The following is an 18,804-nucleotide window of genomic DNA, read 5'->3' as shown; positions in this document are numbered from 1 at the left end:
AATGGAATGTCCTGGAGGAATTGCATAGAGGCACCCTCACCCCTTCAGATAGCCAGCCCCCTCTGCTGCATGGTTCCAACAGCCCCTGGCAATCCCTGTGGAGGTGGGGGTGGGGAAGGGCATTCTTTGTAGGGGAAGATGACCCCAACCAGCTCTTGGGATGTGACAGTCCCACTGAGAGGTTTCTTGGGCTCTCCTGACACCAAGACCTCAGAAAGCCCTGCAGTAGAGCCTAGGATGCTTCCTTGTGAGCGGTGATGCTTGGTGCCCCCACACTCAGGCTCAATTCTTTCTCTTGCATTGTGAGAAATACTACCACCCCCACCAGACAGGAGGGAAGCGGAAGTTTCCCGCCTGGGCCAGCTTCTAGGCTCACACAGCCGCCAGTCCCTGGAGGCCTGGCGCCACCCTTCTCCCCTAGGGCAGGCACCGTGGCTCCACGGAGAAACATGCCGGTGCAGGGCAGTGGGGCTCCCCAATAGGAGGGAAAGGGAGGCCTCGGGGAGCAGGACAAAGAATAAACTGTGTGTGGGGGGAACCAGTTATTTCTTGACTTTGTATAGACTGGGTCAGTCAAGAACCGTTTTCTAGAATCCAAACACAAATAAAGAAGTATTTTCTTGGCGTTTGATAGCATCATGTTCTGGCTGTAAAATCTAAGGACATGTTTGCTATTGCAACATTATTTTTAATGAGCTGTTATTGGCCTGTCCCACAGTTAGTATTGCCAACAGTAAAAGGCATCACTATGTTTGCAGGTAACACAAGGAACAACATATTTTGACCCCGAATTTCTGTTTATTTTTCATTTACGACACATGCCCTCGTTTTTATTCCAAACCACAGGGAAATAAAGGGAGATCTATCTTCACTGAGGTTCAGGCTAAAATTGTGCCATAAATACGCATGCCAGTTTATTTGGGGGCAGTTTCCCATCAATAGAAAACGATACTCAACATTTCAGCCATAGTAGACTCAACTGTGTCGATTGGGTTTAGGGAACCTAGCAAAGCACTGAGAGAGGGAATGGGAGCGCGTGCAGGCGCTCCCCAGCGGACGCGCCGGGCGGTGTGCTCTTCGGAATCTTCACGGTCTACAGGTTCTTCATCTCCCCCTTCTGGCTCCCCAGCTTCGAACTTGCCCTGCCAGGAGTTGGGCGTACAGACCCCATGCTCTAAGGCAGGCAGCCAGGCGGTTGGCAAGGAGGGCCCAAGCACCTCCTTCCGCCGGCCCACTCGCGCTTCCCAGCGGCTCCCCGCGCCCCGCGCCTCCGCAGGCTGCCCACCAAGCTCATGGGAACCTCAACCGGGGCGCTTCCAGGCATGGGCCAGACGGACAGCAGACCAGAGAGGCCGCCCTGGAGGTGGTGGGCACCGGTGGACAGAAAAGGGCCTGGCTGGGAGGAGACAACGTCCTCTCAGTGGCCGCTGCCACAGTCTGGTGGTCTCTGTTCCCTGGCACTCGACACACCCGGACCGCGCCCCTACCCGAGCCGCCCCGAGAGCCACAGTTCCTCAAGGCCTGCGGATGCTTCCCGGTCCGGGAGCTGGTTGGCCTCCCTGGGTCTGCCCTCTCTCGATCTGGCTTCTCCCAGCGACACTCCGCGACCCGCCTCTGGCCACGGCTAAACGCTAAGTTCACTCGCTTTCTGCCCCCGACCCTAGATGCCACAGAGCCCAGCACACTCCAGGCCCGCTGACGAGCGCCCCGAAATGTCCTGCCCAGAAGCTCGCGGCTCTTGAAGGAACCGTGGCCTGGGAACGGAATGCGAGGCTGCAGCACTATGTTCGGAAATTTATCCGCCATCACTCAGCTCGCGGCCGCCGCTTCGCTCAATTTCTCAAACTAGATAAGCTTGGGTTCTCGCCCCTTCCGCCCCGCATTCTCCCCTGAGCGCAGGGCTTTGCAAGCTGCAGAAGACACTGGGGAGAGAGCAGCCCTGGTCGGGAACAAAGCCGCCTCTGTCTCTGCGGCCTCCTGGATTGTGGGGATGTGCGTCCAGGTCCGACTGGGCGAGCGAGCGCAGAGGAGGCCAGAGAGCGAGGCAGAAAACAGTTTCATAGACACCTGCTCTGCGGAAAATCGTCCGAAGTTACACACTCTGGCAACACGAAAGGCTTCACTTTTCTTTTCTTTTTAATTAATTCAATTTCACGACAACATTAAATGTAACAATATTTTGTGGGCTTTTTTCTCTTTTTCTTAAAAAGGGACTGAACCCGGGCAGTGACGAGGGAGATGGGGGGTGGGGAGAACGACAAGCTATCGCAGAACAACAGGTGTAGCCAACACCGACAGAAAGAAAACAGATTGGGTGGCAGAGCGAGGAGCCCTGTGGAGTTGAGGGTGAACTTTACAAGAAATCTGTACATATATCAAATAAGTTAAAATTCTCCTAAATTGATTGTCCTTCACTTAAAGCGCTCCAGTATGCCTGCCTATCTTACTCCCTTGAGCTGTGCTACCTATCCTTGTTTCTTTCCTCCCCCCCTTCCCTCTTCTTAATTTTCTCCTCCCAAACGAATGACCAGGATTACACAGTGAAAACGTCTGCTTTTCTCCGTGGAGAAAGAGGCAGGGCTCTCAGGAAATTTTGTACAATATTGCACAGGTCAAAAGTACAACAGTTACTGCAGAACAAAAAGGGGGAGAGGATAAAAGACAGATTTTTTTTTTTAATATTGAAACCACTCTCTCAAAACAGGGAACAAAGCAATAATAGTAATAATAATAATTTACCAACAAATGAAATCCCCAAAATAAATGCTACTAATAAATAAGACCACTCACACCGGGCCAGATGTGGAGTTGTTTCAATAACCAGAAGTCTAATTTGGGGTTGTCTTGTCTTTTCCTTTTAAACACTTAGAGAATTCCTCAGTCACAAAGCAGGACAGATGAAGAGGTCAACCGCGACACACCTCTGCGGGAAAAGCGGCCTGAGTCGGGGTTCCTACCAGAGGCTTCTCAGATTCTGAAAATTGGGGAGGATAACTAGGGCTGGAGAGGGAGAACCACACTCAGAAATCCAGGAATAAAAGTAGGATAATGTGAATTATCTCCTTCACTCTCTCTCTCTCTGGACTTCTGAAAATAGTTCTATAGAAAATGAATAAACTAGAGGAGTTTAGGTTTTTGCGGCTTATTTCTCTTCTATAAAAATAAAACCAAAAAGCCACAGCGCAATGCAAATTTGGGGGGAGGGGGGAAGAGTTGCACCTTTTACAAAAGCTTTCAGACGAAGTATTTGACCCGGGAATTTTGTCTCTTCCCTGCTCTTTCTTAAGAGAACCCAAACCAAGAGTAAGAGGGGAAGCGCCTCAAATCCGTTAGGGGTGAATTGCACGAAAATGCGTTGCAAATACTTACAAAACGCTACCGATTGGGGGAGGGGAGGCCGGGGCGGCGCGCCGAAGCCCCGGTTCCCGAAGGCCGCTGGACGTCTTGGCGCCCTCGGCCCGGCCCAGTCTCCTCCGGGATCTGGGAAGGCGGCCGGGCGCTCCCTCCCCCTCCCCTGTCGGGCCTCAGACGGGCCGTAGCAGCGGCACAGATGAGACCACCGGGTGCGAGTAGTACACGGGGTGCGGGAAGGTGAGCAGCGGCTGGCTGACAGGCACCGGGGCCCCCGCGGCCGCGGCCGCGGCGCCCTCGGCCGCCGAGTTCTCGTGGTAGAGGATGGGCACCCGCACGATGCGCTGCGCCGCGGCGTGGCTCAGGTTGGCCGCCTCCAGCTCGGCCGCCAGCTGCCGCTTCCACTTGTTGCGGCGGTTCTGGAACCAGATCTTGACCTGCGTCTCGGTGAGGTGCAGCGACGCGGCCAGGCCGGCGCGCTCCGAGCTGCTCAGGTAGCGCTTCATGTCGAAAGTGGACTCGAGCTGGAAGACCTGGCTGCGCGAGAAGACCGTGCGCGTCTTCTTTTTGCGGCACGCGGGCTTCTTCTCGGGGCTTTCGGCGCCCTTCTTCCAGTCCTCCGCGCCCGGCGTCGCCCCCGCCGCCCCCACGCTCGCCCCCGCTGCTCCCGCCGCTGCCTCGCCCTCCTTCTTGCTTTCCTCCGAGTCGCTCTCCTCCAAAATGATCTCGTCCGGGCTCTTGGAGTCCAGCTCTTTGTGGTCGGGGTCGGCTTTGAGCAGTGGCTCGGGGGAGTCGCGATCTGTTCCCGAGGCGGGGGAGGAGTCCCGCAGGAGCGCCTTCTCCGAAGCTGGGGAGAGACAGACAGACGGACGCACACACACGCACACGGACACAGCCTTCAGCGAGGCCTGGCGCCTGGGGGCCGAAGGCTCGATCCGCACTGGCCTCTGGGCCCCAGGCCTCGAGGCCTCAGCGTTCCCACGGGCCTCCTTCCTGGCTGGGCCAGGGTGGGGACTCCGCGTCCTGGGATCCCCTTCCTCCCGAGGGCAGGCGAGAGACCCGGACGGTGGCAGAGCGGCCACTTCCTTTCTTTCCCTCAGATCTCCCGCCAGGGGCCCACGGAGAGATTCGCCTCTGGCCTGGGCCTACCGGGTCAGTGCCTCCATCCAGGCCCGGTCCCCGGTCCCAGCCGGCCGAAGCCTCCCCATTCACACCCCAGGCCACTTTTCCCGGGAAGCGCCAATCCCACCTCCTTTTCTCACCAAGTGGGATTGGATTCCCGGGCAGCGCAACCGAGCGCGCGGGCAGTAGATACAAGCCAGGGGCCGGAGGAAGTTGGCCAAACAGCGGGTTGGAGGGCGCGGGGGTCTCAGGGTTGAGATGGGAGGCGGCGCGGAACGGGCATGGCCCTGGCGCGCGGGGAGGACAACGAAAGTTCAAAGAGAGGTCGGTACCTTCAGGTCGCGAGAGGTGGCCGCCGGCGGGGGCCAAGGTGTAGGGGTACCACCAGGCCGGGGAGCGCTCCAGGTAGTGCGCGGGCAGGGCAAACCTCTGCGCCGGGATCTCAAAGCGGGGGAAAGCCAGGTCGCCCACCTGCGAGAGCGCGAAGCCCGCGGCGCCCTCCAGAGCCCCCTTGGCCGCCGCGGCGGCGGCAGCGGCGGCGGCGGCGGCGGCGGCGGAGGCCGGCGCGAAGAGCGTCCGTGGGGGCGGCTGCGGCTTAGGGGGCGGCCGGTGGTGGTCTCCGTTGAGCAGGTTCTTGATGGAGAACGGGGACTCCTTGGGCGCGGGAGGTGGGGGCGGCGGCGGCGGGGGCTGCGCGCTAGCGGTGCCAGGGGCGTCCGGCCCGGGCTCCGGCATGGTCCCCTCTCCTCCGGGTCCCGGGAGGGAGGGATCGGGACAGGCGGGCGGCCGGGCGAGCAGGCGGGCGGCCGGAAATCAGACCATAAACGGAACTCAACTACGGGGCGCAAAGTCGGGGGCCGCCGCGGGCGCAAATCCAGCGGCGCGAGGGCGGGGTGAGGACCCGGCCGGGGTGGGCTCGCATGTGGGAGGGGTGCTGAGGGGCGGGGAGCGGCCCAGCCGCGGCACCGAGGGAGCGAGGCGGCTCGGCGGCGGCTGCAGCTCCCGGGGAGGAGGCGGCAGGAGCAGTCCCCGGCTTGGGGCTGCGTCAATCCGGCGCCGGATGCTAATGATGAAATCAAAATGTCATCCAAGTTAAATGCGGGGAGTATACGGCGATTGGGCGCGTACAATGGCAAATGGGATTAGGCAGGCGAAGGCGCAGCCGAGCCCGGGCCCCGCAGCCGCCTCCGCCACCGCCCCCTCCTCGCCTTCGCTCGGATTTTGGCGCTTTGGCTTCGGGCTATAAGAGCCTGCCTGTTATTGGCTTTATATAGTCCAATTAGGCAGCAAATGAGGACAAGCCTATTAGCACAAAAGGATATTGGCTCCCGCTAAAGAGGCACTCGGAGCGTTCCGGCGAGCGCAGGAGGCGAGCGAGGGACGCAGAGCCGGCGGCGCCCCCGGCCGGAGCGCACTGACAGCCAAGGCGCCGGGAGCCCGCGCCTTCCTCTCCCCCCTGCAGTTCGGGGACCCGCTTCCAGCCGCCAGGCCTGCGGGAGGGGGAAGGGGCGGGCCTGGCCCGCCCGGGTCACCTCGGGGTTATCCGCGCTCGCAGCTGCCGATCCCCCGCCCCCAGGGGCTTGACAGGGTCCCGCCGCCCCCACGCTGCTGGAGAGCCACGCAGCCCCGGCCCAGGAGGCAGGACGCAACCTCCCGCCCGCGGCGAAGTCAGCACTTTCCTACCCTTTGGGGTCCGGCGGCCTCAGCATGTTCCCCAAAGCCTGCTAAGGGCGCGGCCACGAAGAGGGGGATTTAGGTTCCGTCTAATCGATAGGAAGGGACTCGGGGTGTAAGTACTTGCACTGCGTCAGCGGGCCAGAATCAGCGTGGCCTTGGCCTTTGGCCCTGGGAAACCGAAGAGTGAGTCTTTCCTCTGGAGCAGGAGTGGGTGTGCGTCTCGGCGCACCCGCCTGTGCGCGCAAAATGGGCTAACGCCCACGCGTCACTTGCTGGGGCTGCTAAGGCGGCAGCGTCGCGGCACCGACGGCTACGCTCCGAAGGGCGCTCTTCTCGGGCCGGCTCGCGGCCCCGAAGACAGCGAAGACAGCGCTTCCTCCTGGGAAGTCTCTCCTGCCAGCGTTTGGAGCTGCCTAAAGCTTTCAGAGGGGCAAGGAGAACCGAAGGCACAGCGGCGGGACCTTCCTCGGCGGTGGCCCGTGGCAGCGGCACGGCAGCACGTCCCCCAGGGCTGCCAAGTCCCTAGAGAACCCTGCTGGGCCTCTGAGGGACAGCTGGGCGGAAGGTCACTCTACTCTCTCGGCTTTAAAAAGCAGCTCCCCAGGTTGCACAAGAAGCCCATACGGCAGGCATTTAAGACTCTAGATTTAAGCATCACATAAAGTAGGATTGCTTGTGGGGTCCCTTTCCGAGAGACAGCTCCCTGGTCAGAGTAAGGCGGCAAAGTGGCCATCACTCTTCTCCACCCATTGTGAACTTCCATACACCCAAGGTCTTTTCATGGCCCCTTCGCTTCCCCATTGACTTTTTTCCCCCGGGTTAGATCCATCCCTCCGCTAAGTCAAGGCTGTCCTGCATTGGCAGGTGCAACCGCTTCGGTTCCCCAGTAGAGAAGTGCGTATGTATTATTTTCTGATCCGGGTCTTCAGACCGTCCCCTTCCCCCCTCCCCAAATCTCGATGGGCGCATTTAATGCTTCTTTCAGCAAACATTCATCTACAGTAGTGAACCCTATTTTTGCTTTGGGAGGAAGCATTGTAAATGGTGCTTCCATAAACAATCATTATTTTCATTATTATTACTCCCTTGAGTTTGTATAGAGCTTTAATGGAATGCAAAACGCCAAAGCCTCCGAAATCTGAGTTTGAAATCAATCACCTCCCTGAGACTCAAGCAGGGTGGGTCTCACACTTGGGTTTTATAGATGAAACAGGTCTCCCGGAGAGGAGACTGGGCCAAGGTCATCCAATCGGTGCTGGACACCCAGAAGTCATTTTCTCCTCAATTCAGAAATAGCTCGATGCGCGCGGGTCTACGCAGGTTGGGTGGGCTCAGCCGGGACCCGCCTGCCACGCGGCGGAGGCTGTGAGAGAGAGGCCCCTGCGTGTGTTCGCGCGTGCTGTGGGAGCTCTCCTATCCGGAGCGGACGCGTGCAAAGTTGGCTAAACTTCTGACTCGTGGACACCGCCTTTAAACTGAGACAAGCAGAAAAGCTGCTCATTTCTCGGGAAAAAGCAGCAGCCGGCAGACGTCGCTGCAAAGTTCTGGCTGGGGAAGTGGGTTTTGGATGATCTGCAAATTGAGGACTAGACCCAGATGGCAAGGGGTTCAGGCTGGCAGGAGAAGAGTCCCGGACAGCCGCCCCCGCCCCCGGTGGCGCCGCTACCCGAACCTCACTCTCTTGTCTTCCCAAGTTCTCCCGGGGTCTCCCCTCCCAGGGGGCGCGCAGGTGCGCTGCTGTGCGTGTGTGTGTGTGTGTGTGCGCGTGTGTTGACCAGAAAGAGGAGTTTCTCGGGTGTCAGCACCCTCGGCCCATACCCTGAGTTTCAGGGATGCTGGGCTTCCTGCACAGAGTAAATCTTTCCTTTCCGCTGCCAGAAAGCTCGTGGTTGTGGGGCCCCCGGCGCGGACACAGCCCTTTACTCGCCCTCTGCCAAGGGGTGTGGCTTCTGCTTACTCACGCCCAGGACTCCATTCCACGGCAGGCAAACAGCGCCCTCTATGGGACATCGGGACATCAGGCTCGGCGGGAGAAACCACAGTCCCGGCGAAAAGCATTTAAAAGCCATCGCTGTTTTACCCTTCCGGGCCAGGCTGGAGAACAAAAGCATTTCTTCTCTGGGTTCCTGAAGAAGCAGAGACTGAAGTCGATTGCAGATCACTGCTGATCTTTACCTGGCCACCATAGGAAGTGGTCTCACCTGCCTCCCACCCTCCTCTCCTCTTTTCCTGCCTCTGTTTTTGGGCCCATTTTCTGTTCCTGCTAGTAACTGATCCCTGAGGTGCCCATCCTGACTGCAAGCTCGCTGGGAGCCCCTGGAAGGGCCAGTGGTGCTCAGTAAGCACTTGTGTTCATGTCTGAATGCCTGAGTGAATGAGTGAATGAATGACTGAGTGAATTCACAGTTCCCATTTCAGAGGATTTGTCCAGTTGATTATGGTTCTTCTGGTAGCCTGATCCTATCCAATAGAATTTTTCAAAAAATTTAATGAGAACCCGAGGTCCTCTGGTAACACGTTTTACAAAATCTAAAGGAGCCCCAGGGATGGGACTACTGGAGGCGACATTCATAGGCTGATCCTGGGTAGACGGGCTGTTTAGAACGGGGTCTCTGCAGCCCAGTGGGACAAGGGCAGAGGGGGCCTGGAGAATGCTAGTAAATTAGCACCCAACTTTTACAAAAGAGAATGAGGCCTGGCAAAGGAGTGTTTAGAATGGTGTTCTCACCTGCCTCCCTGTCCGTCCCCCCTCCCATGACCACCACACACACGAAACAGCTGTACACACATGCACACTTACAAGTCAGTAAGTAGTGAGCTCTACCAGGGGAGGGGAGCATTGCCATATTCTTCCGAACTTCACCTGCTTTCCTCCACAGGGTCCTCCTTGGATGTACAGCTTCCTGGGAGAGCCCACCTGCTTACCCATGGAGTGGGGAGGGTCTGCTCAGACTTTTAGCCAAGGCTGCCAAGCTCCCAGGCATGGAGGCTCCCCACACAGCGGGCACAGGCCCTGACGACCACATTTTATCACTTAACTCTTCTCACCAAGCAGGTCCTTGATTTGCAGGCAGAACGGATAAAAGTCTGGCGTTACGATCTTGGGGAAACTGTGCCCCAGCCTGCATGTGTTTTGGCCCTCTTTACTGGAAAGTTCTCTCATCTGTTCCAGGGCTGCCAGGAATGCTGCCAAAGAGCCCTCCCTTTGGCTAACGATTGTGACTCTGAGATGGGTCACATCTGCATCCTGAGTCAAGTATAATTTCCTTAGAGTGACTGAATGTCTAGTCCTTTCCCAAGAGTTAAGGGTGATAATTACAGGGATGTAATACCAGCTAACAGTCATTGAGTCCCCACTATATGGCTGGCAGGCACTATAACCTGGGGAGGTGGGTGCTATTATTATTCCTCTTTGACAGATAAGGAAACTGGGACACAGAGAGTGTGACAAAGGCAAGGTAGAGAGAGTCCTAAAGGATAACGAGCCTCAGGGCGTTGTTATAAGGACAGTGCAGGCCTTACAGCAAAAGGGCTATGTAAGCGATGGCTCTCTCTGGTCGATGGTATCCTTTACTCAGTTTTTAGGATGAGCCCAGAATGGGCCAGAAATCCATTCTTATGGGGTTTCTCCCAGAAAGCTAGAAGTCTTACAAGGGAGAGATAACCCCAGGAATTGATGCCTTGCCTCAAGGGGGCCTTACTCTGCTATCGAGGAGCAAGCTAGCTGTCCCATCCCTGACCCCCTTTCTCTTCTTAGTTCCCTTGTCTTCTTAAAAAAGCCTTTCTCTTGATCACAGGGTCCTGGGATCAAGCCCCACATCGGGCTCCCTGCTCAGCAGGGAGTCTGCTTCTCCCTCCGCCTCTCCCCCCACTCCCCCCACTTGTGCTCTCTCTCTCTCTCAAGTAAATAAATAAAATCTTTAAAAAAAAAAAAAGCCTCTCTCCCCAAACAATAATTTCTCACATGTTCTCATTAGGGGAAAACAAATGCTGTGTGTGTGTGTGTGTGTGCATTTTGCTCTACCATATCCTACTATTTGAAAGTGTCTGGATATTTTGTGGGCTCCAGCTAATAATTTGCTGTGACCTTTGACAAGACTCTGAACTTCTCTGTGTCCCAGCCTCTCTATCTGAAAAGCAATGGGGCGCACCAAAATGACTCTATTAGGAAAACAAGGCAGGGCACCCCTTGTGTCTTAGAAGAAGATACTCATTGTAGAAAAGGCTTCACAAGCTATCAGACCCCACCCTTGGGTCTTCCCCACTCCCCGGTCTGGCCCTCTGAGAACACTCACGCTCTCCACACCTCTGCTCGGGGTGGGGGCGGGGAGGCTGCCATCCCTGATGTTGCATAAGGCCCCACTGTGGACACAGCCACTGTTATTTGGTTTCTCCCACATTGCTGAGACAGGCTGGGATTTCCAAAGCAAGTCTCGATAGATACTAAGAATATCACCATAATGTTTCCAGTCAATGTTTGTTGAGTACCTAATACGAGCCAGACTCTGTTCTAGGTACTTGAGATGCCTCAGTGAACAAAACAAAGCTCCCTGCCCTTCGGGAGCTTACATTCTAGGAGGGGGAGTAAGTAAATCATAATATGTTAGGGGATGATAACTATCATGGGAAAAACTTAAAGGGGAACAGGGCACTGAGGTGGGGGAGGGGGATGTTGTACCATCAAGTCAGGCGGTCAGATGAGGCTGCCTGAGAAGGAAGGGTTTAAGCAAAGACTCTGAGGAGGTGGGGTATTAGGCTGAATGTTCCAAACAGAAGGAAGTGCTCAAGGGCTCGAGGCAGAAGGAGGCCTGTTATGTTCAAGGAGCTGCACGGTGGTGTGACCAAAGGCAACATAGAAGGTGAGTTGGGAGACGTCAGAGTTGCTGAACACATGGGCCTCTGGAGGCCTTCTTAGGAATTTTGTCTTTATTCTGAGCAAAATAGGAGGACCACCACAGAGTTGTAGGTTTTAAAAAATCAGCTTTTGGGGCGCCTGGGTGGCTCAGTGGGTGAAGCATCTGATTTGATTTCAGCTCAGGTCATGATCTTAGGGTCGTGAGATTGAGCCCCATGTCAGACTCCACACTGGGCATGGAACTTGGTTAAGAATCTCTCTCTCACCCTCTCCCTCTCCGCCCCTCGCAAATCAACTTTTTTGTGCGCAAAGAAATGCACACATTCTAAGAATATGGTTAGATGAACTTTGACAAACGAATTCAGTCTGGTGGTATGGTGTGGTCAGGGGAGGCTTCCTGGAGGAGGTGTTCGGCTACAGTCTATTTTTATCAGGTAGAGAAGAGAAAAGGACAAAGAGGCAGAGGACACAGCCAGGACATGGCCATAGAGGTTGGAAAAGGGCTTCGCGTGCTGGGCAGGGAGCACAGAAGGCTGGAGGGGCAGGCTGACACGTGACAAGGGAAGCTGTTTCCCTTTCATGGGCCCTTGACTTCCTGCGTCAAAATCAATAAGACTCTGCCAAACCCAGCGAATCACATGGTGGTGGTGAGTCGGGGGCTCAGGATTCTGCCATTTCTGTTTGCTGGGGTAGGCAGACTTCTCGAGTGATCTGTGTTTTCATTTCCTAGGGCTGCTCTAAGAGAGGGCCACAAACTAGGGGGCTCCAGAAATGTATTCTTTCATGATTCTGGAGCCTATAAATGTGAAATCCGGGAGTTGGCGGAACCATGCTACCTGTGAGGTTCTAGAGAAGAATCTGTTCTGGGGAGGAATGCCTCTCTCCTAGTGCCTGGTGGCATCAGGCAGTCCTTGTCTTTCCTTCGTCTGTAGCTTTATAGCTCTAATTTCTGCCTCTGTTTTTACATGGCCGTCTTCCCCCTCCGTGTGTCCCTGTGTCTTTTTACATGGTCTTATTAGGACAACAGTCCTTGGATTTAGGGCCCACTCTAACCCGATATCATCTAATTTAACTTGATTTATATCTTACACCTGCAAAGACCTTATTTCCAAATAAGGTCACATTCACAAGTACTAGGAGTTAGGACTCCAACATATATATTTTGGGGGGACACCACAGCCCCCAGTGATCCCTGCCTCTTAGCATTCACGACCTTGTGTGATGCCCTCTTCTTGAGTGTGCGCTGGGCCTAGTAACTTGATTCTAACCAAGAGAAGACAGCGAAGATGAAGAATGTCACTTCCATGAATAGGTAACCTCTGTCTTATCAACTAACTAAATCTATTGCCTTCTCAGCTTACATGCTTTGATGAACGAAGGGCAGCCTCTTGAAGAGGTAGGCAATGGGGAGCCATGGAAGGATTTTGAACAGGAAGCAAGAGGATATGATCAGGTTTAAGTTCTGGAAAGGTCACTTGAATAAGTTGAAGGATTTGTCAGAAGAGGAAGGGACAGAAAGCTGGGAAGTCCAGGATCAAGGTACCAGCGGATTTGGTGTCTGGTGAGAGCCCTCTTCTTTGTTGGCAGAAGGCACATTCTTGCTGTGCCCTCACATGGCAGACAGAGGCCTCATGGCCATTATGAGGCTTCGTTCTAATTACCTCCCCACAGACCCATCTCCAAATACAATCACACTGGGGATTAGGGCCTTAACACGTGAATTTGGGGTGGGGGAGGAGGACACAACTCAGTCCATAGCAACAAGGAAGCAAGGATCCAGATAGGGTCAGAGCTGAGGTACCACAGAGATCCTGGTGCTCCCAGATCTCTCCAGATCACCCTGGCCAGGCCTCAGATGTGCTGCATTCTGAAAAGCACTTTCTCACCCGGCCTCCCACGTTTTCTTCGTGACTCTGTGGTCAAGGGTATTTATTACTCCCTCTTGGAAAACAAAACAAAAATACCAAGTCTCAGGAAAGTTGACAATTTGCCTTCCTCTTCCTCATCTACTTTGCTGAGCCTTTACCCTTTCTGACAACTTGGCTCGAATCTGTTCATTAGAAGTCAGTACCAGGCCCTCAGCTGCTGAGAGTCATGCCAGATTGAGCTAAGGTCTTCATGCAGGGCTCAGAGTTTTTCCATGCCGTCATAAAAGAAAGTTCTCTTCTCTCGTTGTAATTATAATAGGCCTGAGAGGGAATGGGAATTCAGCTGGGAATTGGGGAGCAGCATGGAACAAGTGGTTTAGAATCTAAAGCAAGGCAGACCTTACTTTCATCCCAACCTGGCTCCTTCTGGGCTGCACAGATTTTGGCAAGCTGTCTGCTTCCCTGTCACTTTGGTCTCCTCATCTGGATGGTGGCCATGACAGTGCCCACTTCTTGGGCAGCTGTGGGGCTGAGATGAGGTCATGAGTGAGGAGTGCTTGGCATGGAATCAGGCTAGTCCCTGCTCAGTAAATGGTAGCTGATCAAATGTTGGGGGTGTGGACGGAGGGCTGGAGGGAAGTGACAGGTGCATTAGTCCCTGCAGGATGCTACAACAAAAATACCATACACTAGGGGAGCTTAGACAGCAAATATTTGTCTCTCATGGTTCCGGAGGCTGAAAGTCTGAGATCAGGGTGTCAGCCTGGCCGGGTTCTAGTGAGACCCTGTTACTGGTTTACGGACAGCTGTGTCCCTGTTGTATCCTCACATGGCAGAGAAAGAAATCTCTCTCATTTCATGCCTCTTACAAGGGCGTTATCCCATTCATGAGGGTTCCTCCCTGATGACCTGGTCACCTCCTGGAGGCCCCACCTCCAAAGACCATCACCTTGGAGGTTAGGGCTTTGACATGTGGACTTGGGTGTGGAGGGGACACAAATAGTCCGTAACAGGGGGGGTGCTTGAGCCTGGATCTGAGTCAGTCCTGGGTGTCACTGACCTCCTGGGTGGTGTGGCTGAGTCATCTCTTCTTCGTACTGCTTAATTGTCCCTGTTTCCTCATCCACAAAGTGAAGGGTTGCACTAGACAGATCCAGCTCAAACTGTGATTTTGCTGTGTCCTTTTCTCACTGAGAAACTCCAGCAGATTAGACACAATTGAAAAAGAAGAACATTCCCACACTTGCTGTCCACAACTGACCTTTGACAAGGCTGGTTCTCTCAGAAATGCCAGCCAGAAGGTAGTCATCCCCGGACGTGAGTTTGCCCCAATTTTCTCCATAAATAGGAAGTCCTAAAGTAACTCCAGCCCTGGAGATTCCTCCCTGAAAGGTGTCAGCATTTTCTAAAACTCTGAAAGGGTTGTAATGATTGATCAGATAAACTGCTTCCCCTGAAGTATGCAGGATATTGTGATTTGTGCGATTTGCATGCTGACACTCCCGGGGGCGTATGTTGTTTTTCTGCAACGTGGGGTGTCTAGAATGCTGAAAAATCGAATTCAACTTAGCAAACATGTATTAAGCAACTACCGTGTGTCCGGCCCCCTTAAAGGGGCACAGGTTTGATCAGAATGTGGTCTCTGCCCTCTGGGAACTTACTGTCTAAGGCAGGAAACAGATAGGGGTCACAACTAGCTATAACGTTAAGTTGGGACAGGATGAGTGTCACCACAGAGATAGAGAGAAAGCAGCAGGTGACATCTGAGAAACTGGAGGTGAATTCTGAAGAGGGGGCCCTGGGGCAGCTGTCTTGGAAAGTCTTATGGTGAAGGGGAGGAGAGGAAGGTGGCATGGAAGCTGGGTCTTTAAGGTGGAGGGGATTTCAACAAGCATGGACGGGAGGGGGTAGAGGGCATTCCAGGGAGAGAGGACAGCATGAGCAGAGACCCAGACACTTGCAGATGGAGGATGGGGTTCTCCCATCTGTGGTGCGTGGGAGCAAGAGTTCGCTGTAAAGGCAGATTGGGTCCACATCACGAGAATCCTAATGCCCAGCTAGAGGGCTGGGATATTCTTGTAGCAGTGGGGAGCCAGAGAAGGTTTGGGAGCAAGGGCATGGTAGGACTGAAGCTATAGCTCATGAAGAGAAATCTGCCATCAGAGTGAGGCTGGGTGGGAGCAGGGAGAGTCTGGTGGCTGGGAGACCAGGCAGGAGGTTGTGGCTACAGTTCGGGAGATAGATTATGAGGTTCTGAACAGGGAGATGGCTATGGGGATGGAAGGAGCGACTTGACTTGAGATTCATCAAGAAGGCAGAGCCACAGGACCTGCTAACTAATTATACACAGAAGTCAGGGAGAGGGAAGAGCTGAACGTGCTTGAGAGAGCAGCTTCCAGGAGGATGGTCGTAAATTACTGAACTTCCACAATTCTCAGACACTATCAATCTTAAAATACACCATCAATTTCATAACAGCCTTTTAGGTTAAAAAAAAAAGCATGAATTCACTACAATAAATAAACACATTAATTGTCATTCATATCTCAATTTCAGAAATATTAAAATAAAAGCATATCTACCTTAGAATCAAGGAAGTACCATCGTTTAGGGAACATAGAAGAAAACCTCGTTTGAGGAGATGGCAGATTAAATTGCTGTTCAAAAAAGTCAGCCCATCCATGGGAGGCTCGCCCTTCCCACTCCAAAGACATCAAGCTTGGCCCTGGACTTACTTTGGCCTTATGATGAGGCATGCACTTGCCTGTCCCTTGACTTCAGGTCTGGCTGTCCGCTTTGCTTAGGCTGTTCTTTTAGCTTGGGCCCCAGACTAGATAGACCAGAGCCCCAGACTAGATAGACCAGAGACCAGATAGTGAGGCACCAAGTCTGATCGGACACTCAGCTTCAAGTAGAGGTTCTCAGCCAAACTGAGGCTCCATCCACCCGTTCACATAATAAATGGTGATTGATACTGAGAGGGATTATAATGAATCTGGGTTTAGATTGGTTGGGTAGAGAAGCATAAGAATATCAGTTGTCCACAACTGACCTTTGACAAGGCTGGTTCTCTCAGAAATGCCAGCCAGAAGGTAGTCATCCCCGGACATGAGTTTGCCCCAATTTTCTCCATAAATAGGAAGTCCTAAAGTAACTCCAGCCCTGGAGATTCCTCCCTGAAAGGTGTCAGCATTTTCTAAAACTCTGAAAGGGTTGTAATGATTGATCAGATAAACTGCTTCCCCTGAAGTATGCAGGATATTGTGATTTGTGCGATTTGCATGCTGACACTCCCGGGGGTGTATGTTGTTTTTCTGCAGCGTGGGGTGTCTAGAATGCTGAAAAATCGAATTCAACTTAGCAAACATGTATCAAGCAACTACCGTGTGTCCGGCCCCCTTAAAGGGGCACAGTAAGAATAAGAGAAAACAACAAGACAGAGGGAACACTGGTTTACCCACAATATTCTGGGCCTGGCTCTTTCCAGACTAACAAGCGTCCTGGAGTTTCAAACACAATGCTCAACAAAAATGACCTGATAGTACATTCTCAGATAGGTGCATACAGATTATAATTTCAAAACTTCAGTGCAGTTGGGTTCTGCCCAAACATATAAATGTCCTAAAACTGTAGTGGTTTGTGATGTTCCTGTGTCCAAGTCCACCTGGTTCCTATTTGGTCAACCAGATCATTTGGCATCAGTATTTGCTGTTTCCACGGCCTCCATGAGTTAGACGGTGGGGCATACCCCCCAGCAAGATTAATATTTCTCGAGTACTTCCTGAGTGCCAGGTGCCAGCCTATGATCTGGGGAGACAGGGGTGACCAGGACAAAGGAGGGCCCTGATCTCCCGGGGCTCACACTCTGGTGGGGAAGCCAAACTAGTAAATGAGAGAAACAAGATTTCAGACTTTGAAAAAAAGAAACAGGATAATGATATGATTTTTTAATGGCCAACAGTAAAAATGATCCTCTTGTTTGATAGTTCTTGTGTGTAGCCTCCCACATCATTTGACTTTAATTGTAGATTTAATTTCCAGATGGCTACACCTAGAGATTAAGCCCAGTGATCAGGGCAAACCTTTAGCAAGAGTGACATTTTTCTCTATCACCCTCTCATCAAAATGTCCTGGGCATCTACTCCAGGGCTGGTGCTGGCTAGGCGCATGTTGATGAATGTTATCGCATTCAATCCTCTCCCGTCTGCAAGACTACACCCGAGGAAGCAGAAGTTGATCAACCTGCCCAAGGTTGGGCTGGGCGGGACCAAGGTATGAATTCCAAGCACAGCATTTTTTTTTTTTTCACAGACCCCTGCTGCCTCCCTTGTGCCCATGACCTTATACTCCCACTCCCAGCATGAAATGGACCTCAGATTATTGAGACACCACCTTGCCTGGAGATTGTCCCTCTCCTTTCCTCCCCACCCCGCATTCCCAGTAGCCATACTTGTAACACACCGCAATGCCCACTGACTGGAAGTGTTTGGACGTGTTTTTCTAGCCACATGCATGATGAAGTGGAGGAAGGAGGTCTGGAGAGAGAGAAGCAAGAGGTTGCTCAACAGAGAGGAGCTGGTCCTATCCCTAAGGACTTTCTTGTCTCTGGTTGCACTCACTTCCTGAGGCCTGACTACATTTCCATCTTTAGGCTCTGTGTATCCCTATACTAAATTTCCATTTTCTGCTTAGGCTAGCTTGAGAACTTATTTTCCACCTGTCAGTTGAGAAAGTTTGACTGATTCTTACTCAAGTGTGCATGACTAAAAAACGCTCCCTAAGATATTTGTAGCATGTGTTTATAAAGTAGGAGTCAGTCGTGATGCTAAATGCCTCATGTACGTGCTCTTAAATTTATGCAATACCGTGTCCCTGGTAGAAAATACCCATAAGTAGGAAGCTGTAAACTTGGGATGTCAGACCCGAACAGTCAGCCTGGGTTTGGAGGGTCGGGGAGAGTCTGGGCAGATGCAACCAGCATTTTTATTTTTTTAAAGTAGGCTCCACACCCAACGTGGGGCTCGAACTCATGACCCCAGGATCAAGAGTCCCGTGCTCCATTGACTGAGCCAGCCAGGCTCCCCAGTTGCACAGGTGTTTTAATCCACATAGGGCGCAGGCCAGCATGGCTTCTCCAGGAAGCAGCGTGTTGGGTCCTTCAAGCTAGGCAAGAGCCTCTTGAGGCGGGAGAAGCTGTGGGATTTGGCTGGGGGAAGCGTGCTTCTGCCTCTCCCCATAAGACCATGAGGTCTGCAGAGGCAGTAGGGAAGTGGCAGTGCCCATGACCGAGACAAGCTCCCTGCCCTTTCCTCCTGGGGACTAAGGAGCAACAAGTGCAGGCGTGAGCATCCCTTGTGCTGGAGTGACCCCGGGCCCTCTACTTCCATAGTTCATTGTGGACCAGAGCGCTGTGGGGTGGGCTGCACTGTGCAGGAGGGAGCAGTGGGAGGGTGGTTCTGCAACTGGACTGCCTGGGTTTGAGTTCTGTCCCTGCTACCTACCAGCTGGGTGAATGAGGACAAAGTGCCTAACCGCTCTGTGCCTCAATGACCCATCTGTATAATGGGGATAATATGAGTGTCTTCTTCCTAGAGCCACTGAGAGCATCAGAGGAGAGAATGTGTGGAAGTGTCCCGTGGAAGGTTCCTGGCACACACCCTGTCGATGCCATCTGTTGGTAACCATTGGAATGAGTGTTACTATTTCTTCTACTTCACAGGTGATGGCTCTGAGGCGCAGAGAGGCAAGAGGCCTGCCAAGGTCACTCAGCTACACACCATTGTCCCAGGGCGGGGGCCCCCAGAGCAGATCCCCAGGTGAGGATTTGCTGGATTATGGCAGTGGTCCCAGGGGGACTGGGAAGGGGTGGGGCGAGCTGCACAGGGAAGACAAGGAAGCCAAGTCAGGTGCAACTCCGGGCCAAGTTCTGCA

The 18,804-nt window shown here is 53.5% G+C and overlaps 1 protein-coding gene across 1 annotated transcript; it reads right to left on the bottom strand.

Annotated features, from left to right (window-relative positions):
- Positions 1-3,524: 3,524 nt before the first annotated feature.
- Positions 3,525-5,208, bottom strand: HMX3 (H6 family homeobox 3). The gene is made up of 2 exons (XM_035030753.1): positions 4,806-5,208; positions 3,525-4,198 (listed from the first exon to the last, which is right to left on the bottom strand). Exons 1-2 carry the CDS (start codon positions 5,206-5,208, stop codon positions 3,525-3,527), a joined length of 1,077 nt encoding a protein of 358 aa, XP_034886644.1.
- Between the last annotated feature and the right edge of the window lie 13,596 nt (positions 5,209-18,804).

Source organism: Mirounga leonina, unplaced genomic scaffold (genome assembly GCF_011800145.1).
Source record: "Mirounga leonina isolate KUSES-001 unplaced genomic scaffold, KU_Mleo_1.0 Mir_114, whole genome shotgun sequence".
Classification (NCBI taxonomy): Eukaryota; Metazoa; Chordata; class Mammalia; order Carnivora; family Phocidae; genus Mirounga; species Mirounga leonina.
The sequence above is the reverse complement of the archived record's forward strand: the minus strand, read 5'-3'. Positions and strand labels throughout refer to the sequence as shown.